The sequence below is a fragment of the Heloderma suspectum genome, chromosome 3 (assembly GCF_057233095.1).
Source record: "Heloderma suspectum isolate Gila_16-S chromosome 3, 16-S_ref, whole genome shotgun sequence".
Lineage (NCBI taxonomy): Eukaryota > Metazoa > Chordata > Lepidosauria > Squamata > Helodermatidae > Heloderma > Heloderma suspectum.
Window position 1 is genome coordinate 104,827,676 of NC_139460.1, and position 25,684 is coordinate 104,853,359.

Here is a 25,684-nt window from a genome sequence, read left to right on the forward strand (position 1 = left end):
GAAGCCTCAGGGAAGTTCCTTAGCTGCTTGATTAAGTTAAAGCGAGTTAACTTGATCATTACAAAGCCATGCTATAAAAGATCATAGAGTAGAGGTATGCAAAATAAAGGGAATGCCTAGGTGGTCTAACCAGCAGATCACTCAAGTGGAGTGAGAACACTTCAGGATTGGCCCATATTTTCCAGAAAGGCTTTGGATTGGCCATTTTACAGGTATCTTTGTGGATTAGCTGGCTGGGTGGTGACTTGGCGGTTAGGTAGGCATTTGCATGCATCTTAAATTCCAAAGGAGCAACTTCCTTTAATTTAATCAATGGAGGAAGTGCATGAACAATGGGATTCTGGCTTCTCTGCAGCCATCTGGGGTTCTATTTGTGCCTGGCAGCCTTCAAAACTGACTCTTTAGCCAAGGTACCAGGGTGATGCCAACAAAATGCAAAGCACAAACTACATACATAGAGAAAGCTAGCATGTCTAACTCCTCTGTAACAAGACTAAGTTACAAACCATGTCCTACTGGGCTAAAGAGGCACAAATCAAGATCACTTAATCTTTGGATCACTCTTTTTAAAAGTAGAAACAGAGAAATATTTAGAACAGACCTATGGGCCACAGAGTCAAGAAGTCTACATCACCAGCTCCATCACACTGTTATCTTGCAACAGTGCTTGCTACCTGATAAGTAGACTGGCAAAGAGATTTTTCTTGGACAAAAATATAGGAAAACCTGTATTTGAAAACCTACATTTTTAAAAAATGGAGACCATGATATCGCAGATGACTTGTTACATAGCCTCGATACAGCACGGCGAGATAAATGGATGGAGACCGTTGAATCGCTCAATTTTAAAATGTCTAGTAGAGAAGCATGGTCACTGCTATGGAAATTAGGGGGAAGTAAGAAGAAAATAAACGATAAGACACACATTTCAGCCAATAAGATCGCGGCACGTATATTGTCTACATCTAGAGCTCCAAGGGACAAAGTCCATACAAGACAAATTAGACAAAAACTTAGTGCTCTTAAAACTACTTGTCCTGAACAATCTGAATATTCACGCCCTTTCCCCCCCTTTGAAATTACAAACGCACTCAAGGATATAAAAGCTGGCAAGGCACCTGGACATGATGGTATACATCCTGAATTCTTCCTGCATTGTGGAAAATATGCAAAAAGATGGTTGGCAGAATTCTTTTTGGATATTATGGAAACAGGTATAATACCACACAAGATGAAGCAAGCAAAAATCATCGCAATACTCAAACCGGGAAGAACAAATGACCAACCAAAGAACTATCGACCAATTGCACTGCTAAGCACTGTCTATAAGCTTCTCGAAAGGCTTCTGCATAATAGAATCAGCCAGAAGATACTTCAGATAATTCCAGTGGAACAAGCTGGATTTTGCCCCGCACGAAGCTGCGCTGACCAAGTGCTTTCAGTAACAACCTATATAGAAGCAGGATATCAGGCGAAGCAAAAAACATCAGTTGCTTTTATAGATTTATGTGCAGCATATGATACAGTGTGGAGACATGGACTACTTTATAAATTAATACAAGTAACCTCATGCCGAAAAACTACCCGACTTATTGATAATATGCTTGCTGGAGGAACTTTCTCTGTGACTATAGGAGAGGATACTAATGTCCCTAAAATTTTAAACAACGGACTACCACAAGGCTCGGTTCTTGCATCTCTCCTTTTCAATCTATACATAGCTGACATACCACACACAAAGTCGAGGAAGTTTGGCTACACGGATGATTGGGCTATAGCCACACAACATATATTCTTTGAGACAACTGATGATGTCCTCACTTCTGATCTAGACATACTGGATAAATACTTCTGTAAGTGGAGCTTACAGCCCAATCCAACAAAGACGGAAGTAACATGCTTCCACCTTTGTAACAGATCAGCAAGCAGAGAGCTCAACGTTCAATTTAAGGGAAACTGGCTCAATCACAACATGCATCCCAAATATCTTGGGGTCACACTGGATAGGACACTTTCCTATAAAGAACACTTGATGAAGACTGCTGACAAACTGAGAAGTAGAAATAACATTCTACACAAATTATGCGGCACTAACTGGGGCTCAACAGCGGATACGCTGAGAACAACCGCATTCAGTCTGGTTTACTCAGCAGCAGAGTATGTGCCCCAGTGTGGCTTAATAGTCTGCACACGAGAAAGATCGATACACAACTGCATGAGTCAATGCATATTGTTAGTGGGACGATACGATCTACTCCCACATACTGGCTGCCTGTTTTGAGCCATATACCACCTCCAGATGCAAGACGAAACAGCGCCCTTTCTTCAAGAATACCAGAGGATTACTGACAATCTCCAGCTACCAATATTAAATGACGTAACCTATGTCACCTGGAGCGAAACAGGTTAAGATCGAGACTTCCAGCCATTTCTACCGCTAAAGCTCTTCTAGAAGATGATTTCAATATCCACAACATGTGGAAACAACATTGGCTAGGAAACTGCCCTCCACAATGCCAAGGTTGCCCTGCATCTTGGAAAAACCACCTGGATTTGACCAGCCCCATGCAGTATGGACAACCTTGAACCAAATTCGCACGGGTCATGGTAGATGTGCAGATGCCCTTTATAAATGGGGCAAAACATCATCATCAAATTGTGATTGTGGGGCTGAAAAACAAACTATCCAACATATAGTGACAGAGTGTCAAAACCGAGCCTACAATGGAGATTTTGCTGATTTCCTGGCTGTGACAACTGAAGTAAAAAACTGTATCTGCAACCTAGGCATACGTTTGTAATATTCCTGTCTATATTTTATATTTCATATTTATTATGCTCTATGTTTTATTGTAATGCGATGTAAATGTGCCATACAATAAATAAATAGGAAAACCAATAATATAGAAATCCTGATAGGTGGCCATCCAGACTCTGCTTTAGAAGTCCACCACCTTCCAAGGCAGTCTGTTCCACTGCTGAACAGCTTGTACTGCCAGGAAGTTCTTCATAACGTTCATAATCAAATCCCCTAGTTGAGCAAGACTCCCAAGTACTATGTTGCCTCTTGTCTGGGAAAACTCATGCTAGATATTTCCTGTCACGGAGAGTGGTGTGTGTATGGCGGGGGGTCAGTCTGCATCACATATGTTTGCTGCTTCACAGTCCCTGCACAAGGGAAAGTGGGAGGAAATTACTACTCTTACTGCATTCACAGCAAGGATTTTTTTTAAAAAACTTCCCCATAGAGGAAGGGAACCAGGCCAGACAGTGGGTGCTTGCTGTAGCTCAAGGGGCCATAGCTCAGTGGTATGCATGCAGGAGGTCCCAGGTTCAATCCCTGGCATCTCTTGGTAGAGCAAGGGAAAATTCCTGCCTGAAACCCTGGACAGCAGCTGCCAGTCCATGTCGACAATTCTGGGCTAGATGGACCAATGGTTTTCCTATGTTCCTATGCCACTGTCAGTTCAAAGGGTGGTGGAGGGGAATTGAGAGGGGGGGGGAGAAGAAAGCTTCTCCCCACTTTCAAGGCAGACTGCAAAAGCCTTCTGTTTCTGTCACCACAAAACCAGCGATCCTGGTGTGGGTCGCAAATAGAGGAAATCCTGCCACCCTCTTTACCGAAGCCTACTGGAATTGGAAGGTATTTTTTCTCAGTGACTAAATTGGGGCTCCTGTTAAACAGGAACCCACAAAACTCTGTCTACTGCCACTGAAACAGAGCTGGTCTGGGGGAGAACGGAATCCTGGATGATATCATTGACCTGTGGATCCTATCTGCCACTAGGAGGAAGTGACCACGAGAGAGAGAATGTTCTATAATACCTGTTAGTCTGGAAGATAAAAACAATTATCAAGGCAAGGTACAAAAAAAGGTGGAGGGAAATAAATACCTTTTGCTTTGACTATTGGTGGTTTATTACCAAAAAGGCAAAAACTATTAAGTCTTTAAAATACAAACATGAATGTTTCCCCAAAGGCATTATTAACAATTAATAATCATTACACTGGTGCCTTGTTTACCTGACCTTCTGTAAATTCAGCTGCCTTGTAATTAGACCCATATTTTGCACATTTATATATTTGTATGCACAGATTTGACTCATTCATTCATCCATTAAAATTTGCTTGACAGACCTAGATGGATAATCAGGGTACAATTTGTATTTACTGGATTATAGAAAATTGCCCAAACTGTTAAGTTCAAGGAAAACGCATTCTTGTCTCTCTCTTGTGACTGATGTAAAAGCAATTACATATCAGAGGATGGCCCCAAGACACTCTGAAGGAGCAGCAAAGCTTTTACAATCTGGAGTCTTTAACAGTATTTTTTTCTTTAAAATGGTGACTGGTTTTTAAAGACTATCGAAAAAGAAAAAACAAAAAGCAACTTAGCACATCTTGTCTAAGCAATGCATTATTCTGTAATTCAAATGGTAAAGTAATTTCCCAGAAAAGTTAAAATGTTGTATTTACTACTAAGTTTGTCAAAAAATGAAAAGATTAATTCCTTCATGTGTCAATTCCTCTAGCACAAGACCTTAGGTCTGTTAGAATATGACATATGGTGAGAATTTTATCTTGGAAAACTGGATCCTTCTATGATTTGAGAAACGTAGAGTGAGAAGATAACACTGATCATGCTGTAATTTTAGTTCTCTCAAATAATATTGTTGCCACTGACAAATAAATAAGAAAATTATGATTATTCTATAGAGAGGATCTAATTGCTTCTGCTGGACCGCTCAAAGATTTTTGATACCATCCACCATGGTCTTCTGAGACGTCTGTCTGGAATGGGTGTTGAAGGCACAGTTTTATGGTGGCTCTGGTCCTTCTTTGAGGGGCGATTCCAGAGGGCGGTGCTGGGGGACTTCTGTTACATGCCATGGCTATTGGCCTGTGATCCTTTGTATCAAACAACCAATGGTTTTGATGTGGAGACACTAGTATGACCAGTAGACTACTCTAATGTGCCACTACATTTGGACTTCCCAGACCCTTTCACCAACATCAGCCACAGCGCTACATGGCAATCCTACCTTCCCCAGGCTTGGAGGCCCATCCACTGCTCACCAACCTGCTAGGTATATGACAAACCACATTTGAGTACCCCAAAGGGCAAAGTAACACCCCCAAGACTTGTGGTAGGGACCATCTTGCTGTAAGTCCTGCAAGACCTGGCCCATTCTTCTAATTGACTCACCTCCCCCTGGTCTAAGAGGGCAGGGCTCTGACAAACTCCAGCTACAAAGGCTACTGCTGCTACTGAAGCCATCTAAAAACTGCTGTGGCTGATTTAATTTTTTTTGCTGCTATTTAGAAATTATTTTAATTTCTCTTTTATTAGGCCTTAGTATGACTGTATAATATTGTATATTTAATAATGTGAGATGTATAGCCTATTTACATTACTATTTAAATTTTGTTATGATTTGTAATAGCTAGCGACTTCAATTAAAATGTTTCTGTATTTTATTACGTAACCTTTTTTCTGATGTTGCTGTAAGCTGCTTTGAGCATGGTTTTACCATAGAAAGCTAGCACACAAATATGATGATGATGATTCGCTGTGGAGTAGTTCTATAGAGGCAGCTGGATGTACTGGACTGAAAATTGTTCTGAATATTTTCAAGACCACATTGACCAGGCGGAGGGCAGAGAAGACAGTAGAGAACTAAATTTAGAGAAATCCATGGAGGATCAGGCTATCATTGGCTAGTAATTGTGAGGGTGATATATTAACTCCAGTTATTAGAAGCAGATATTGGGGAATATGAGCAGAAGGATGCTACTGCACTTATGTCCTGCTTGTGGAATTCACACAGGCACCTGGTGGGCCACTGTAGAAACAGAATGCTGGACTAGAAAGGCCTTTCATTTTCTTATGTCCCTATGCCCTTAAATCGCTAGTATTGTAGCATATTTTATTACAAAGTTTGAATGCATGTTTTACTGAATTATGACATCTCAAGCACTTGGGATGGGGTCAAGCTATCTAAACAAGCAAACATGCTGAAATAACAGTAAGACGCAGCCCTGATAGAGGCACTGGCCACTCTTGGCACTTCAGCAGTAAGGTACAGTCAGGGCCAGAAATATTGGAACAAGGATAACTGTTTTGGCAGTTGGCCTCTGTACACCACCACATTGAAGTTGAAAGTAAACACACCCAGATGAGAGCGAAGTCAGGACTTTCAGCTGTAATTCAAGGGGTTTGACAAAAGTGGGGCACTAACCATTCAGGAAGGACAGCCAGTGCATACACACACACCCATTGTTGGTGGCTCATAAGTAATGGAACAAACCAACATCATTCCAACTTAAGGATCGTCTTTAATACTTGGATGAAAATCCTTTGCACTCCATGACTGCCTGAAGTCTGGAACCCATGGACATGACCCAATGCTGAGTTTCCTCCCTCGAGATGCTTTGCCGGGCTTTTACTGCAGCTACCTTCAGCTGCTGCTTGTTTGTGGGTCTTTATGCCTTCAGTCTTATCTTCAGTAAGTGAAAAGCATGCACTATTGGGTTGAGATCAGGTGACTGACTTGGCCATTGAAGAACATCCCCCTTCTTTGCCTGGAGAAACTCTTGGATAGCTTTTGCTCTATGTTTTGGGTCATTATCCATCTGCGATATGAAGTGGCGTCCTATCAGTTTGGCAGCATTTGGCAGAATCTGAGCAGAAAGTACAGCCCTATACACTTCAGAATTCGTCCTGCTGCTTTTATCAGCAGTCAGGTCATCAATAAACACCACTGAGCAGAATTCTGCGGTCATCCACTTCAGTTGTCTTCCGTGGTCTTCTAGGCCTTTTGCTGTTGCTGAGCTTGCCAGTTAATTCCTTCTTTTTCAGGATGTTCCAAACTGTTGTGTTGGCCACTCCCACTGTTTTTGCTATCTCTCTGATGGGTTTATGTTGTTTCCTCAGCCTAATGATGGCCTCCTTCACTCACATGGACACCTCTTTGGACCTCATGTTGGGACTTCCAGTGAACAGCTACCACATGCAAATGTAACACTCAGAACCACCTCCAGGCCTTTTATCTGCTTGATTGGTCATGGGGCACCCAGGAAACAGGCCACCCCTGGCCATGCAGCTGCTTGTCAGCCATTCGTTCCATTACTTATGAGCCACCAACGATGCGTGTGTGTGTATGCCACTGGCTGTCCTTCCTGAATGGTTAGTGCCCCACTTTTGTCAAACCCCTTGAATTACAGCTGAAAGTCCTGACTTCGCTCCCATCTGGGTGTGTTTCCTTTCAACTTCAATGTGGTGGTGTACAGAGGCCACCCGCCAAAACAGTTATACTTGTTCCAGTATTTCTGGCCCTGACTGTATGTTACGGCACAGTGTTCCCCAGTTAGGAAAACGTTATGCTGCAATAGCTTCCTGGGTAGTGAGCAGCAGGTAGGAAACTAGTCTGTCGTACACATGTTTTCAAAGTTCAATCAAACTCATAAAAATAGAAAGCAGCACATTCTGGAAGAATATTTTATTTATTTATTATTACTAATACTTGCATATTGTTTGATATAACAATATCTCTAAGCAGTTTACATGCCAAAGTATTAAAAATCACTATTAAAATACTGAATAATTACAGCTACAACAAGCAAAGGTAAAAAGAAACAATAAAGAACAGTTAAAGACAGCAACAGAACACAATCAAATGGGGGGGCAGCATCATGATAATCAATTACAGACCAAGAAAAGCTTGTGTAAACAGGTACATTTTCAGGAAGCATTTAAAACTCAGCATATTTTCTGCCTCCTGAACCACACTGGGGAGGGTCTTTCCGAGGATGGGGGCCACTACTGAGAAGGCCTACTTTTGAGATGTCACAAGGCAACATTGCATTCATCAAGAAATGACCAGCAAGGCCTCCTCTGAGGATCTTAAAGGTAAGCTGGGTGTATATAGGAGAAGGCAGTTCACTAGGTACCCTACGTGGTATCAGTGTGTTTTATACTAGCAAAACACAAGTGAAGAAGGACAGGGTGCTTACCTGTAACTGTGGTTCTTCGAGTGGTCATCTGTGAACTCACACACGGGTTATGCACCTGTGCAGAATAGTCATTTAGAAGATTCTAGAGTTTTAGGCAGGAATCTGCGTATGCTCCAGGCATGGCTCCCGCCTGCCTCTCAGTTCCAGGTCCGCCACAATGGAGAAATAAAGAAGGTGAGGCATCGAAGCAGGGAGGGGGGTGGCTTGCATGAGTTCATAGATGATCACTCAAAGAACCATAGCTACAGGTAAGCAACCTGTCCTCCTTCATGGTCTCTGGGTGGCTGAAAAGCATTTGGGTGACTGAAAAGCAAGAGACTTACCAGAGGACGGAGATGTCATGCCAGAATTAAAGAACAGACCGCTCTTCCAAAGCCCGCATTGGTGCGAGCTCAGATACCCAGGTGGTAATGTTTGATGAAAGTAAAGGACTGAGCTCAGGTTGCTGAACTACACAGTTGCGGAAGCAAAATATCTCAGAGGAAAACAGCAGAGAATGCTGTGGCTCTAGCTGAATGACCCCATACTTGTAGGGGGGGTGCGTAGATAGGCAAAAATATAGCTGAAACCACCCACTTGGCAAAGCGCTGTGATGACACCGGGTGACCCTTTTTGGGTCCCCAGTGGCAGATGAAAAAAAAAGGATTTTCATCCAGGTATTAAAGGCGATCCTTAAGTTTGAAATGATGTTGGTTTGTTCTATTAGTTATGAGCCACCAACGATGGGTGTGTGTGTATGCCACTGGCTGTCCTTCCTGAATGGTTAGTGCCCCACTTTTGTCAAACCCCTTGAATTACAGCTGAAAGTCCTGATTTCGCTCCCATCTGGGTGTGTTTCCTTTCAACTTCAATGTGGTGGTGTACAGAGGCCAACTGCCAAAACAGTTATCCTTGTTCCAGTATTTCTGGCTCTGACTGTATCTGTGAGTTAATTATACTGATGTATTCCCAAAATTTATAGCTGGGCTGTTTACTCAGAAGGATAACAGTTTCTATTTTAAAGGAAAGGCCTAAGCCTTCCTGGAATTTATGCAATGGTCCAGCATCAGCTAGAAGCTTTATGGGAACATTATCCAAGAAAAGGGGACTTCTCCAACTCAGATGGATCCAAGGTCAAGATTAAATTTTTGAGAAGATGTAAGTCACTTTGAAACAGATCATAATGTGCTGTATAAACATTATGAAGACCGCCAGAATGAACAAACCACAGGTATGGAAGACTTAATCAGGAATGTATGGAACAAACTCAGTTTGCTTTTTCAGGAAGTGGTGCATGGAGTATTGATTCCCAGTCTAGTTCTACCCTGCTGCACATGTTGCAACACTGTGTGTTTGTGCATCGTGGAATATCACAAAGCATCACCTCTCCATCTGTTGATCATTATTAACCATTGATCTAGCATATTGTGTTTGAAGTGCATGTACAGTACCTTAGTAACCCTTACAATACCTTAGTAACCCTTTCAAAAATCTACAAGACAGAATTAATTACCCCTATAGTGCAGATGACATACTGAGTGGCATTTGGATTAAATTTGGCTCATAAACATGGTCTTAGGCACTACACTACATCTATTCTCAATGAGATACCACAAGCCTTGAAGGCAAAAGTAACTCTGCACATGACATCTAGAATTGTGGCTTAATGGGCACCAATCGCAATGAAGGTGATTGGCACCTTCATTGATCTCATCCAAGAGAATAAAATGGAATGAGGTTGACCTCAAGATAGAGTAGAATATATTCATCTTTGGAAATACAGAAAATAAAGAGGTGTACCATTGTCCAGATTGTGCAGGAATGAAGACAAAGATTATTGATCTCTTTTCTGGGAAGTAAGAGGCATCTATAGTAATAAAAGAGGATGTGTGTCTGTCTGTCCAAACTACAGTGCAAAGACTGTAAACTCTAGACACCTGAAACTTGGCATGCATACTAAGGGGACCAATGTGATTGAGGCCTGCAGCAAGATCTTCAGCCACTAGAGACAGATTTCCCTAACTAGCATATAGCTTTGCAATTAGGGGTGGACGAAAGTCCCTTACCTTTCGCTGAAGCTTTTTCGCGGTGGGGGGGAGCGCTTCGCTGCTCCCCCCGCGAAGTTCAGGCCGGGGGTTGGAGGCTTCCCGCCTCGCCCGGCCGAAATTCAGGCCGGGGGGGGAGGCTTCCCGCCTCGCCCGGCCGAAATTCAGGCCGGGGAGGAGGCTTCCCGCCTCGCCCGGCCGCGAACTCGAAAGTAAAAAAAAAAAAAAAAACACGTCCCCTGATAGGCTACGTGACGATTCACGTAGCCTATCACGGCTGACTTTGCAAATCTTGCCGTGATAGGCTACGTGAATCGTCACGTAGCCTATCAGGGGACGTGTTTTTTTTTTTCTTTCATTGCAATGGCGGGGGCAGCAGCCGGTCGAAAGACCGGCTGCCACTCCCGCCCCGCTCGAACACTGGACGAACCGCCAGCCGGACCCACCGCCGGGAGGGACATTCAGGGAAGGTAAGTCCCGTCCCGGGGGGGGGGGGGGGGCGGGGAGGATTTCTCCCCGAAACTTGTTCGGGGGGCCGAACACGTTGGCGCTCGGCCCCCCGAAGTTTCGGGGAGAAATTCTCCGCCATCCCTATTTGCAATCCATACAGTTTGAAGCCAGGAGAGATTAGCAGACAAAGGGACAGGGCCTATTCCCACTTCATGCTAGTGTGAAGTGTGAACAGGCCCTGTCTCTGTCTCCATTAGACGATCTGACTGAGGCCCTGTCCCTTTGTCTCTTTCAGACAATCTGTGCTCTATCAGATGATCAGGCAAACAAGCTATGCAGCATGATTTAATCCCCACCCCACCCCTCCTCCTCCTGTAGTCCTCCAGCCTGGTCAGCCAGGTATCCCAGCTTCCTTTGTGGTGGAAACCATATCCCAACGTCACTTGTACTACCTTTCCAAGCCTTTGCTGGGTCCCCTATCTCCATCTGTTTGCATCAAAAAGGGGTGGGGGCCTCCAACTCCTTGAAACTTCACAGGATGGGGATGGAATTTAATATACAGGTTCCCCTCACATGGAGCCACCATATGCACTACTAGATAAATGTGCAGCTTTGCTTTTTCATGGAAAAGTGAGGATTTAACCACAGATGAAACAAATCATTTGCTTCCCTTCCCACTCCTACCCCCTCTTCCACACTCCTTATTCCTTTCCTGCTGCCCAAATTTTCAAGTCTTTGCCGGCTCCCCCCTCACCAGCAGCAAACCAACAACAAAGAATAAAAAGAAACTTTTGATTGGTGCATGAAGTGGCTTATTTGGGAACCATGGGGAGCGGGGAGAGATGATTTGGAGTTGGAGACACAGCTGAATGTGGCAGGAAAACAAGTTTGCTCAGAGATTGCTCGAGAGAAGCAGAGCAGCCGCCGCCTTTTTGGCCGTTCTTGCCAAGCGCCTCTGTAGGCAATCGCTATAACCTACAGTAGTGTGCCAAACAACATGCTAACCCACTGCAGGTAAAACAACATCTACTGCAGACCATGGGTTCTCAGGGTGGGCTGTTTGAGGGAAACACGACACTGTGGGTAGAAAACAACTCATATACAGCACGCTAACTCATCATGGGTTGTTCCAGAAAACAACCCATCACGAGTTCGTGTGTCATGTGAATCCAGTCACAGAGTTATATGCCTACCCCCCCATACTCCATGGGGCAGCCCCCCCCCCAGAGGAATGGAGTAGACAGATCCTTCCCCTCAGGGGGCTGTAGGGCTGCACTAGGGCAGGAGCCTTCCCTAGGAGTGCCAACAGGCATGGCTTCACTCAGACAGGGCAAGCACAATGTGTCCAACTATGACAGCTGTGTAAGTTTGCTTGAAGACTTCAGTTTATCAAACAAAGGGCTATTCCAACCCGTTCGAAGGCAGGTATGCTTACTAGTATGGAATATAGAAGCTCTGTCCTAAAACCTTTGCTCCTTTGTGAAGAAAAAAAATCAAAACTCAAAATTAGCCTGAGATCAGGCCTGGAGGCAAGTTCAATAATTTCCTGGATCATGACTTGAATTACACTCCTTTGTGTACAAACTCAAGTAACAGTGTACCACAAGATGACTTTGCTTTACAGGTAACATAATGGTACCTTTCTGAAGGGCATTTTGTTTCAAGACCTGGTGAAGACTAAGCCAGTACTGGCTAGGAAAGCATGTGCAAATAAGTGGCATTGCTAGAGCTTGCACATTTAGCAAAAACAGAACAGGCAAGTATTAGCAGGCAACTTTTATTGAGTGTTCTGATATCTTTGAAAAAAATTGGTTCTGTCAGGTGAATTACTAACTTCACACAACAACAAACCTGGCCTTACTTTATCAAGTCCTCACATTGTGCTGTGGCACCCTATACAAGGCAGACATTTCTTACACCAAGTAGTCCTCTGGCTCTTCCCTTTCCCCACTGCTTAGCCCAATTCTCAACTAGAAGATCTGTAGGTGTCTTTGAGTCAAAAAAGTGATCCTATGGCAGGCTGGGTCAAGGGAAAACTAACATGAAGTCGATATTCCTACAGTCATGATTAATATGCAAAGTTTAGAACACGGTGTTCACAATAAGATAAAAAAATGCAACGATATATATCAAAACACCACAAATGAAGTATTTTGTTGGGCATTTAAAACCCAACAAATTATGTATTCTGTATTATGTATTTTACTGTCAGATATCAACATTTTGAGGGGAAATTTTTAATACTGTAAGCCTTAGACCTGTGCGTTTGAAAAGCATAAATATTCTAAGTAACAATAGCATAAAAATAATGAATCTTATGGGTTCAGGCTATTTGGACCCCACCAGCCCTACTTGTGATAGCTCTAGCAAGCACACACTGAGACAGGCTCATGCTGAATCACACCCTTGCATACCCAAAGGGGTTCCATTTAAATTATTTCCATAATCCTCATCCATTGTCCACTCCCCTGAAAAATTCTCCATACATAGGTGGCTCAACCCTAACTTGAAAATATAGCCACTAGGCTGCTAACTGAGACTGGAAGCTGGAAACATTTATTGCCAGTGCTCAAACAGCTTAATTAGCTCCCAGTCCGTTTTCAAACATAATTTGAAGTGCTGGTACTCCTCTTTTAACTCTGTACACAACTTGGGGTTTGGGTCCCTGAAATGTTGTTGTTGTTGTTGTTCAGTCGTGTCCGACTCTTCGTGACCCCATGGACCATAGCACGCCAGGCCTTCCTGTCCTCCGCTCTCTCCCAGAGTGTGCTCAAGTTCATATTCATTGCATCAGTGATGCTATCTAGCCATCTCATCCTCTGCCGTCCCCTTCTCCTTCTGCCTTCAGTCTTTCCCAGCATCAGGGTCTTTTCCAGGGAGTTTTCTCTTCGCATTAGGTGGCCAAAGTATTTGAGCTTCAGCTTTAGTATCTGTCCCTCCAATGAGCACTCAGGGTTGATTTCCTTTAGGATGGACTGATTTGACCTCCTTGCAATCCAGGGGATTCGTAAGAGTCTTCTCCAGCACCACAGTTTGAAAGCATCAATTCTTTGGCGCTCAGCCTTCCTTATAGACCAGCTCTCACAGCCAGACATTACTACTGGGAAAACCATAGCTTTGAATATACGAACCTTTGTCAGCAAGGTGATGACTCTGCTTCTTACTATGCTGTCTAGGTTTGCCATAGCTTTCCTCCCAAGGGGCAAGCGTCTTTTAATTTCATGGCTACAGTCACCATCTGCGGTGATCTTGGAGCCCAAGAAAATAAAACCTGTCACTGCTTCCATTTCTTCCCCTTCCATATGCCAGAAAGTGATGGGGCCAGATGCCATGATCTTCGTTTTTTTAATGTTGAGTTTCAGACCAGCTTTTGCACTCTCCTCTTTCACCCTCAACAAGAGGCTCTTGAGATCCTCTTCGCTTTCTGCCATTAGGATGGTATCGTCTGCGTATCTGAGGTTGTTGATAATTCTCCCGGCAATCTTAATTCCGACCTGTGATTCATCCAACCCGGCGTTTCTCATGATGTACTCTGCATATAAATTAAATAAGCACTGCAACAATATACAGCTTTGTCGTACTCCTTTCCTAATTTTGAACCAATCGGTTGTTCCACGTCCGGTTCTTACTGTTGCTTCTTGACCCTCGTACAGGTTTCTCAGGAGACAGGTAAGGTGGTCTGGTACTCCCATCACTTTCAGAATTTGCCACAGTTTGTTGTGATCCACACAATCAAAGGCTTTAGCGTAGTCAATGAAGCAGAAATAGACATTTTTCTGGAATTCTCTTGCTTTCTCCATGATCCTGCGAATGTTGGCGATTTGATCTCTAGTTCCTCTGCCTCTTCTAAACCCAGCTTGTACTTCCGGTAGTTCTCGGTTCGCATGCTGCTGAAGCCTAGCTTGTAGGATTTTGAGCATCACCTTGCTGGCATGTGAAATGAGCGCAATTGTATGTTAGTTTGAACACTCTTTGGCATTGCCCTTCTTTGGAATTGGAATGTAAACTGACCTTTTCCAGTCTTGTGGCCACTGTTGAGTGTTTCAAATTTGTTGGCATGTTGAGTGCAGCACTTACAACATCATATTTTAGGATTTTAAATAGCTCGGCTGGAATACTGTCATCTCCGCTAGCTTTGTTGTTACTAATGCTTCCTAAGGCCCACTTGACTTCACTCTCTAGGATGTCCAGCTCAGGTTCAGCGACCACACTATCATAGCTATCAGGGACATTCAGATCTTTCCTGTATAGTTCTTCTGTGTATCCTTTCCACCTCTTCTTAATCTGATCTGCTTCTGTTAGGTCCCTGCCTTCTTTGTCCTTTATCATGCCCGTCTTTGCACAAAACTTTCCCTTGAGATCTCCAATTTTCTTGAAGAGATCTCTAGTCCTTCCCATTCTATTCTTTTCTTCGATTTCTTTGCATTGTTCAGTTAAGAAGGCCTTCTTGTCTCTCCTTGCTATTCTCTGGAAATCTGCATTCAGTTGGGTATATCTTCCCCTTTCTCCCTTGCTTTTCGCTTCCCTTCTTTCCTCAGCTACTTGTAAAGCCTCATCAGACAGCCACTTGGCTTTCTTGCATTTCTTCTTCTTTGGGATGGACTGAGTTGCTGCCTCCTGAACAATGTTACGGACCTCCGTCCATAGTTCCTCAGGCACTCTGTCTATCAGGTCTAATCCCTGAAATCTATTCCTCATCTCCACTGTATATTCATAAGGGATATGATTTAGGTCATACCTGAATGGTTTAGTGGTTTTCCCTACGTTCTTCAATTTAAGCCGAAATTTTGCAATAAGCAGCTCATGATCTGAGCCACAGTCAGCTCCAGGTCTCGTTTTTACTGACAGTTTGGAGCTTCTCCATCTTTGGCTGCAAAGGACATAATCAATCTGATTTCGATATTGACCATCTGGTGATGTCCATGTGTAGAGTCACCTCTTGTGCTGTTGGAAAAGAGTGTTTGCTATGATCAGTGTGTTCTCTTGGCAAAATGAAGCCTTTGTCCTGCTTCATTTTGTACACCAAGGCCATGCTTGCCTGTTATCCCGGTGATTTCTTGACTTCCTACTTTAGCATTCCAATGCCCTATGATGAAGAGGACATCTTTTTTTGGTGTTAGTTCTAGAAGGTGTTGTAGGTCTTCATAGAACTGATCAATCCCAGCTTCTTCGGCCTCAGTGGTTGGGGCATAGACTTGAACTACTGCGGTGTTGAATGGTTTGCCTTGGATTCGTACTGAGATCATTCTATCGTTTTTGAGATTGTACCCCAGTACTGCTTTTCCCACCCTTTTGTTGACTATGAGTGCTACTCCATGTCTTCTAAGGGATTCTTGCCCACAGTAGTAGATATAATGGTCACCTGAATTAAATTCGCCCATGCTTGTCCATTTTAGTTCGCCGATTCCCAAGATGTCGATGTTCAATCTTGCCATCTCATGTTTGATCACCTCCAGCTTCCCTGGATTCATTGATCTGACATTCCAGGTTCCTAAACAATATTGTTCTTTACAGCATCGGATTTTCTTTTCACCACCAGACACATCCACAGCTGAGTGTCCTTTCGGGTTTGGCCCAGCCGCTTCACTCTTTCTGGCGCTACTTGGAAATTCCCTCTGCTCTTCCCCAGTAGTATATTGGACACCTTCCGACCTGAGGGGCTCATCTTCCAGCGTCATCTCTTTTAGCCTTGTGATACGTTCCATGGGGTTTTCTTGGCAAGAATACTGGAGTGAGTTGCCATTTCCTTCTCCAGTGGACCACATTTTGTCAGAACTCTCCGCCATGACCTGTCCGTCTTGGGTGGCCCTGCATGGCATAGCTTATAGCTTCACTGAGTTATGCAAGCCCCTTCGCCCCAACAAGGCAGCGATCCATGAAGGGGACCTGAAATATTACCGATTCCAATATGTGCGTGCCCATACACTTAGGTCTCCTCTAGATATGTCAGACGGTGGAGGCATTCAGAAGAGGGCAACGCATGTGGCAACTGGAAAAAGGATCTCCTCTGTTGTGGCACCCTGCTTACGAAATGCTTTCTTTAGAGATGCTTGCCTAACACCTACCTTGATAACCTTTTAGCACTACATAAAGACCTTTTTAATTTCCCAAGGCTTTAAACTTTAATTTGTAATGGAATTTGTTTTCGTCCTGCTTTTTTACTCACTGTTATTGTTTTACTGTTCCTAATTTTGGTAGTATTGTTGAGTTTAGATCTACTATTCTGTGAGACACCCTCGAAATGTCTTACCCTGAAGAGCAGGACATGTTTTAGTAATAAAATGAAGTGCTGACTCACAAATTAAGTTGTCCACATCTTTTCTCCTTCACGCCGCCCCCCTTGCTCTAAGAAAGGATTAAATACAACTTCACAGAAGTCAAGTTTCTGAAAGTCTGCCAGTCATAATACATGACATCCATGTTCAAAACTTGTATACTCCTGAGTAAGAGGTACTAGGGGCAACTAGGGGATTACCATTATACCTTGATAGCTTTCAAAAAAGAACATTGTACTAGTTGGACCTTTGCATTTGATCCAGCAAAGAAAAGGCCTTATGGATAGCAGTACAGAAACATACGAACATGTAAACAATTTAATTTAAGATGTTTGAACTGGTGGTATGCATAGCACTTGATTTAAATGTACACAAATTGCACCGCTCCACCACAATTAAGGAGTGAGAAATTGTGAAGGTTATTGAATGATGAATTTTCACAACACAGTATACCATTATTTAGCAGTCTTCAAGTCCTAAAATTCCCAGCTTATCTCCAGCCAGCCATGATAGCTAGGAGCATGTTGGGAATTATAGGACTTTTTCTTCTAAACGTACATAGGATTGTACCCTTAAAGGCTCTCTTGAATCCTAAATATTTTGTTTGTTTTAAACATACATTCATAAATACAAGGATCAAACATGCTTGCTGTTTCTGTACTTAAACCCTTTCTTTACAATACAAAAATATACCACAGGGATGCATTATCTGGTAAAAATAGCATAGCTGTGTGGCAACAAACACAAACACTACAAACCAAGATGGGTACTTGTAGTCAATCTCAAGATCAAGTACTTTATATTCAAGAGTGAGTACTTTATATTAAACAAGTAAGTTTTTTCTTCTTAAGGGATTAATATCTCAATGAGCAGTAAGGTGATGTGAGTTGCATATTAGTCTTTGTACTTTTCATGTGGATATGGACAAACTAAGTGGCTGTATTTCATTTTTTAAAAATTAATGGCTTAACACATTTTTTAAAATGCGGAATGTATGCCATTTTGTCAAGAGAATCAGTTATAGAAGCCATAAAGTGTACATGGTGGATACAGATCATCCACTTATAGCCATGCACTTCAGAACAAACTACTCTAAACCATACATATTTCATTGAAAGCTCAGGGTAACACTTCAAAAATGAACCAGCTAAACAAACTTCCAGGAGCACTTGACAGAGCTACACCTATTCTTCCCATTTCCAAAGCAGTACAGAATTAATTACCAGTTCTATGGATCTATTGTAAGTATAATAGACTAAAGAGCTATCACAGACACATTTATTGTAAAAGCACAATCCCAAGAGTGTCTAGTAGAGGGCCAAAACGATTAACACAAATGCTTTGTCAGATCAAAGATAAAACCTGCACCACCCAATTGAGGGATGAATTAGAACAGTGGGTTATCTTTCAAATTAACCAGGGCAGTTAGTGAGGAAAATTTCATGTAAGTGTAATTCTTAGCCTTTGTGAATCCACACAGCAGGCATTCTGCCAGCTGACAAGATGATGAAATTTTCATGCTTAAAAAAGCCTTCTTCGTTCCCCAATTTAGATTAGCTAGTATTTCTTCTCTTTTTTTTCTATTTGCTCTTCTGCAGAAACTGTTTAAAACCTAGATCAATCTTTCAAAAGAATAATGCAACCACTGAAAGGAAGAATAAAATCTTAGGATGTCAGCCTTTTAAAAAGCTTAATGTGTGTGTAAAAATGAATAGTTAAAATTATTTGGAATGGCACAAGGAATATTAAGGAATTTATCACTGGAGAAGCCAAAGAAATAAGATATTCTATTGTTTAAATGGAATAAGTATGCTAAAATAGCAAAAATGTTACAAGATCAGAGTGATAATTTTCCAAGCAAATACAATCATGCAGTTTTCATCTACATGACGGTATAGCAGACCATATAGCTCAACTTTTAATACGTACTTCCGCAAAAAGGGAATATGAGTGAAAAAAATTACTTTTATCCTCCCAGTCCAACAACAAAGTCACCACTCACTCACCACTCTATTCAGGTTACCTTCATCAGCTTGAGGTCAAGAAGCAACTGAGTGGAAAGATGGGGCTACACACCTTTCAGCATGTGACCCCAGGGCTGGGGACAGGCCTCCTACCAAAAATGTTTTCAGCGCCTACCTCTAGATCAGGGGCCCTCCAGATGTTTTGGCTTACAGCTCCCATTATCCCTCACCACTGATTATGCTGGCTAGAGCTAATGGAAGTTGTAGGCCAAACCATCTGGAGAGCCACAAGTCCCATTCCCCCCCGCTCTAGAAGGTTCCAAGCTTTGTTCTGCACAGATGCAAAACCATATGTGGGACTGCACAGAGACTGCAAAAAAGCAAAGAACTATCCCCAAGCAGTTTCGATGCTTCAGTCCAATTGTCATCTCAAATACAGATACTACATTAACAAGGAACCAATTCAGATGATACTTTCCCCTGGCCTTTCTCCTAATATGTGGTAAGGGAATGAGATTGTGATTTCCCATCCCATTCCAGTGCAGATGATCCAAACCTTCATGTATACATCCTATTCACTTTATGCCCACAAGTGTACACACACCAATCTTGGAGTTGGGACAAGTATACCAGGTCGGCAAGAATGTATATGTGATCAGGGAAGGGTATTGCTCTGATCAGGCAAAGGTGAACACAGGGTTTTTATCTATAGTGGATACACACGACCCTTAGATATCATTGCATATCATACAGACCTATACCAGCATTATTTATCTATCATGTAACCATGTATACCACATCAGAACCATATCCTCTGAAAATAAATCAAGCTACCATCAAATATTTTGCAATGGAACTATGTTCTTTCCATTAGTTTGAGCATGGCAATGCTCTTTAAGTCCTTGTAGTTCAAGGCGACATTATAGAGGAAAATAGCAACATTTTGTTTTCTACTTTAAACAGCAACAGTTATTAAAATAAAATTAAAATTAGAGTGTCCTAATCAGGACAAAGCAAAGGTCTGAACAAGTTAAAGATAACCACTTTTCTTAAGCTTGCAATGCTATTTTGATTCCATCATCATCTTCTCTCTTTTCCGGACCTGGAGCATTCCAAGACAGGTATGAATGGCAGGACTCCATGTGTCTTGTCCATTGGGGCCTCCCAGTCCATTCTTCATTTCACAATGAAGTTAAAGTATAACAAAGGTATATAGAGTGCTGGGTTGGGGCTGGGAAAATTCAAGTTCAAATCCCTTCAGCCATGAAGCTCACTGGGTGACCTTGGGCCAGTGACCATCTCTCAGCCTAATCTACCTCACAGGGTCTTGTGAATATAAAATGTGGGGAGGACAATGTACATTGCCTCTAGCTCCTTGGAGGAAACACAAGATATAAACAAACATTACACAGTGTGTGTGTGTGTGTTTGAGAGAGAGAGAGAGAGAGAGAGAGATCAACAGGCTAAAAAGCTACCCCTAAAGCTACTGACTGAGCTACTCTGATATTGCAGAAGATTCACAGGAGTTTTAACTCAGCATTACAACTTTTAAAAGGTGGTGACTGTCCACACACTGACTGCCCACTGGTCTAAGTCTTTCTGCACTCCCCATTTTCTCACATTCCCAAACTTTCTTTCGCAGAGACAAGACACAGGGAGACAGCTGGGATGGGAAGTTGCCTTTAATGCCTACTTCCTCCACATTAACTTTCACTTTCACCCCAATACTCCTAAAAGACATGAAGCTGGGATAGGCTGCCACTCTTTACATCCAGGTGTTTTCCCACAACAGAGAGTGAATGGTGGTGCCTCTTTCACCCTTCCAATCTGAAGAGATTTTACAACTTTCTCCCTCATAGATTTAGAACAGCACAACATGACAGCCCACCATGGCTTAGTTTACCTGCGGGTAAACTAAGTTTACATGCCAGGTACCCATGGACGCCATTTTTGCATGGTGCCTATGGGCACCCAGCTTTCCATGGCTTGTCATGTCATGTGAACCCAGGCAGCAGGGGTTAAGGGTTAGACAACCCTCAAATAACCTACAGTTTGTTTTAGGGTTATTTGAGGGTTGTCTAACCCTATTGCCTCCCTGTTGTCTAACCCTGTTGTGGGTGCACACAACATGACAAGCCACGGAAAGACAGGTGCCCATGGGCACCCGGCATGATATGACAGGCCCCACAAGTAAATTAAACCACAGTGGGCTGTCGTGTCATGCGAACCAGTGCTTGTATAGCCTCCAGCACTCTCTTACAGAGACCTGGTTTGCCCAACATATTAAGCCACGGTGGGTTGTCACCATGAGAAGTTGCAGGGTGGCTTAGCATGTCTGAATACAGCACAGCTTTTCCATCATTGGTTGTTTTTCACAAATAAGCAACCCTGAGAACCCATGGCTTGTAGTAGGATTGTTTAGGGCAACTTATTCATTCTCAGGGTGGCTTGTCGTGACACCCAAACCCTGCAGAGTTTTCACAAGAGCAGTGAAAAATTCTGCCAGCTGCTGATTGTGATCTCATTAACAATATCCCCTCTCTATTACATTTTGAAATGACACTTTTCCTCCTCGACTTCATCACCTCCCTAGACAGCGACACCCTTTTTTTTCATCTTCAGGAAGGTTTGTGCAAATTTAACATCCCCTCCCCCTCAAATTCAGGGGGTGTAAATTTATGTAAATGTAACTTTATTTATTTTAGCTTTTGGGGAGATTTGCACAAATCTGCTAACATGCAGTAACTACTCCAGTTTAGCTCAGTAACTACTGCGCTAAAGCAGAGTAGTTACTGTGCTTTAGCAGATTTGCCTTGAAATTTGCATATGCCTAGAGATCCTGCTCACTGTTCTGTAACCCTCATGTACATCTGACAGCTAGGAACAGAGACCAGTGGAGGAAAGTGACAAGCATGGAAGCTGTGAGCCAAAATCAGCTGGCGGCTGCAGGAGAAAAGGCGCTTTAGAGGCAGGTGTTATTACTTCAGTAGAATGTGCTCCCTAAAGAGGTTCACCTGGTGCCTACATTGTTCTTCTTCCGGCACCAGGTGAAGACCTTATTCTCCCAATGTTTTAGCATTTCTTAATCTTTTAGTTCTTAAATCTGTATTTTAAATCTCTGCTAGGTTTTATTCTGGTCGTATTGTTATATTGTGGTTTTAAGCTTTTATATTTTATATTGTTTCATGTTGCACTCTGTGGCTTTAATTTTTGTGAACCGCCCAGAGAGCTTTGGCTATTGGGCGGTATAGAAATGAAATAAATAAAATAGTAAAGTAAATAAAATGTGAAGCAGCCATGAAAAAAAAAGTGTCCACTAGCAAGTAAAGCACAGCAGTGGAGGATGAAATTGACAAGGGCATTGACAAGAGAGGGATATGGGTATGCTGGGCACAATAGCAGGCAGGCAGTCCTGTGGTCTTGTGTACTTGTGCAAGGCCCCTAAAAAATTGTTTTTTAAAAACCACTTGGGTTCCCACATTCATAAGAACGCAGAAACTTAAATCCCTTTAGCAATCTGATGCAGGAGGGGTGGGGGAGTTTCCCTTGTGAGCCAGCAACCCCAGTGGACCAATTGCAGAAAGGGTAGTGATGTAGGAAGTGACGATTTCTGCCACAAAGGCCCCTGGATATGTGCTGGCAGTAGATGGGAGGACGAAGGAGAAAGAAATCACAGTAAGCCATCAAATGGGTGATGGACGTTTCAGAGTAACGGATAAGCCACCCACCCACCGTGGCTTATTTTCAGGGTAGCTTAGCATGATGTGTGAAGTAGCTCAGAGATTGACCGGGTTCGCATGATCATTGCAGCCCATTGTGGCTTATTTAAGCCATGATGGGTTGCAGTGTCTGCCAGTGGCCAAACTTGACACATCAAACCATGCCAAACCCCCACCAAGAGTTAAAAATTCAAAATGTCCACCGGCACACACCACAAACCACCATGGCTTAAATGAGCCATGGTGGGTTGTGGTGATCATGGGAACTGGCCCACTGAAAGTAGCTCACATTTTCTTGGGGTGGAGGAGAAAGGAAAAGCACAACCAGAAGTCAAGTGGTAGAACTGTCAACAAGGATGCTTGTAAGTTTGTCTGGGAGAAATGAACTGTCACTTTGACTGGGGAAAAACTTCACATAGCAGCTAGGGACAAGAGCCTAGGGACACTAAGGCAGAGACACTTATTGGAAAGGGGATAAAGCATTTTGGAAGTCAAGGGAGAAATCTGGCAGTGGGAAAGGTAGGTGAAAGACGCAAAAACCTCAGGGAAACCAGAGCAGATGAAACAGTTGAGAAAAAGGGGGAATCAATAAGAAAAAAGTGAGGAGTTGAGACAGAAGAGGCAGTATCCTGTTGCACAACTGAAGAAAAAAATCCAAGGAGGTTCAGCCAATATTTATTCAAGGGTCTCATTGTGTTTTGAACCAAAGTTGCTTTCAGAGGAATAATTTACAAAAAGAAATTTTAAAATGTCATATTGACATTTATACAAATAATAATACAATTAAAGTGTGTGATAAACTCTAATGCTGTATGGTATCATCTAATAAACAAGTTGTTGCCTCATTATTTATACTATAACAAATGTTCCTAAAACCTTAGGAAATATCCTAATTTGAAACACTTCATCACACTTTGAGTTGTATTCCTCTCACCAAATTTACTCACTTCATTAAATATAAACCTAATTCCACTACTTAAAATTGCCTTCTCCCATACTCTATTAACTGTCCGTAATTGGTGAAGACAACAAATCAAACTCAGAAAGTTTAATCACCTAAGGCTGCAATCCTAAGCACAGTTACAGAAGTAAGTCCCTCTGACTACAAAGGGATTTAGTTGTGAATAAATATGTGTAGGGTTGCACTATAACTATTTAGGAGCCTCATTCTTAAATATTAAATATATTGATGTGGATATTCCTCGGGCAAAACTACTAGGTCATTGGGGGCACTAACACGCACCGGCCACACTAAGTATTTATAGTGATCTTTTGTAATTATGTTACCTAAATCTAACTCTACCGTCACCAGTTTGCAATCTGTCTGTCTTTGGATGCTAGTCCTTAAACAACTACACTGAATACAAAATTGCTTAACAAGTTGTTCTGCAAGTGTTAATATCTATTATAGCTTAAGCTTCACTGTGTTATCTAGGTTGAACACATATCTAGCTATTCATAAGCTTAGCATTAGAATGACAAAATCACAGGAATTAAAGCTGCGTCTTGATAGCTTCAAAATAAACATTTTTCATGAATAATTTTCAAAGAACAAATTAGAGTCAATATCACTATTAATGTAGAACATACAAATGTAATATTCAGCATATATAGTTCCATTTCCCAGAAAATCCTCTTCTTAGTTATATTATTTTCAGTTGTTTAAATTAAAGCTTGAAATACCTACTTCAAGAAGCAATCCTAAACTGAACCTGAAACTCTCACAGGCATGTGCATTACAATGCCAACAGTGAAAATGCTGAAGTTAGGGAGTTCCTCTCCTCAAATCCTTCTGAGTTAATACAAACACAATCCCATAGCTATGGATAACCAAGTTAAATGGCTGAGTTCAAAGATGTTCTATGAAAAATCAATTAATGCCCACAATACTGTTTTCTCTACTGCTACACCAATGTGACATCAGAAACTGTGACATGAAACCATCGCTTCATGTAAATACATAGTGGAGTAAATATATACAGGATATGCACTGATCCTATATGCTAGCCAGTTACTATGTGTATGTTAATACCTTTAGTACAGTACTACTAAACTTTAAGTCACTCTTCGAAGAATAGACATACTCAAACTATGTAGTAACATATTTAAGCTTCACATCTTCTATAACTACAGTGCCAGGAAGAGAACAGAGCCAAGTTCTTCCTTATTCTCTTTTTTTCTACATGTCAGATTTAAGTATGTTGATATAAACATCAGGTGAACTTCAATTACCCCAATCTCTTTTAAGCTTTCAGTGTTTCCTCCTCCCCATGTAAATAGTTCCATATAACCCTCCGTTTGTCTAAATTTTCTCAATCTTCTAGGTATCACCTAATACATTAGCTCAATGATGAATACATTGATACTGCTTTAATATTTTGGACGAACAGTAAACAAATACTTCTGTGAAAACCCAGTGTGATTTGGGTACACACAAGTCTTAGGAGTTTAGAGAGCTTCCAAAAGATATGACCTTGTAAAAATCTTCTGTTAATCTGGTTTCAGAATATTTCTGCTTACATAGAGTAGATAAAGGAGGTTGCACTATACCAGGATAAAAATGATTAGCAGTGAAGTTATTTTCTCTGACATTCTCCAAGATATAAACGAAACTAATCAGGCTATTTTATGTATAAAAAGAGGTTTGTTGTTGTTTTTTTACTGCACTCTATATCCTGCACAATTATAGAAAAAAACAAAGCAAATTATCATCTATTTCACTAACTTTTTCCCATGCAGTAATTCTTTTAAATAACTACTAAAATGTCATGCTCAGAATACATCCTGTAATTCTACATCCGTCTGCAGTCTGACAGAGTGCAACAGTTGAGTTGCGTTAGGAAAGCAGAGCTGAAGTGCAGCACAGTCTAGTCTCTGTCACTGGCCAGGGGACCCTTCGCTGCTGGAAGACTGCTCCCCCTCATGGCAAGGGAAGAAAACATTATGGCAAGGGAAGAAGAGTCTGGCCCCATATACTGGCCATAGAAGGAGCAGCTGCAAGAAGCTTGCTTCATCCCTCCCTGCCAGAAAGAGCACATAAGAACAGTATAACTAATAGCTAATGCCTGACTTTGTTTTTTTCCTCCTCCCTCCTAATCCCTTTTCCTTCTGTGTAGTTTTTTTTTTAGATTGTAAGCCCAAAGGAAGAGCTTGTCTTGTTATTAATCTTGGTAACTTCAGCTTTTCAGAGCTGAAGAAAAGGGTATAAATGCGCTCGCGCTCTCTCTCTCTCTCTCTCT

The 25,684-nt window shown here is 42.1% G+C and overlaps 1 protein-coding gene across 10 annotated transcripts in view; it reads right to left on the reverse strand.

Moving 5' to 3' along the window:
- Positions 1-25,684, reverse strand: part of POLA1 (DNA polymerase alpha 1, catalytic subunit) — a 312,738-nt gene that overhangs the window by 156,030 nt on the left and 131,024 nt on the right. Inside the window, exon 35 of one of the 10 annotated variants that reach the window (XM_084843987.1) lies at positions 13,986-25,465. The exons of the other annotated variants lie outside the window; for them this stretch is intronic. Within the exon in view, the coding sequence (XP_084700113.1) occupies positions 25,313-25,465 (153 nt within the window). The 3' untranslated portion in view covers positions 13,986-25,312. Of the gene's footprint in view, positions 1-13,985; positions 25,466-25,684 lie in introns of those variants that run through there. 10 annotated transcript variants of the gene reach the window in all.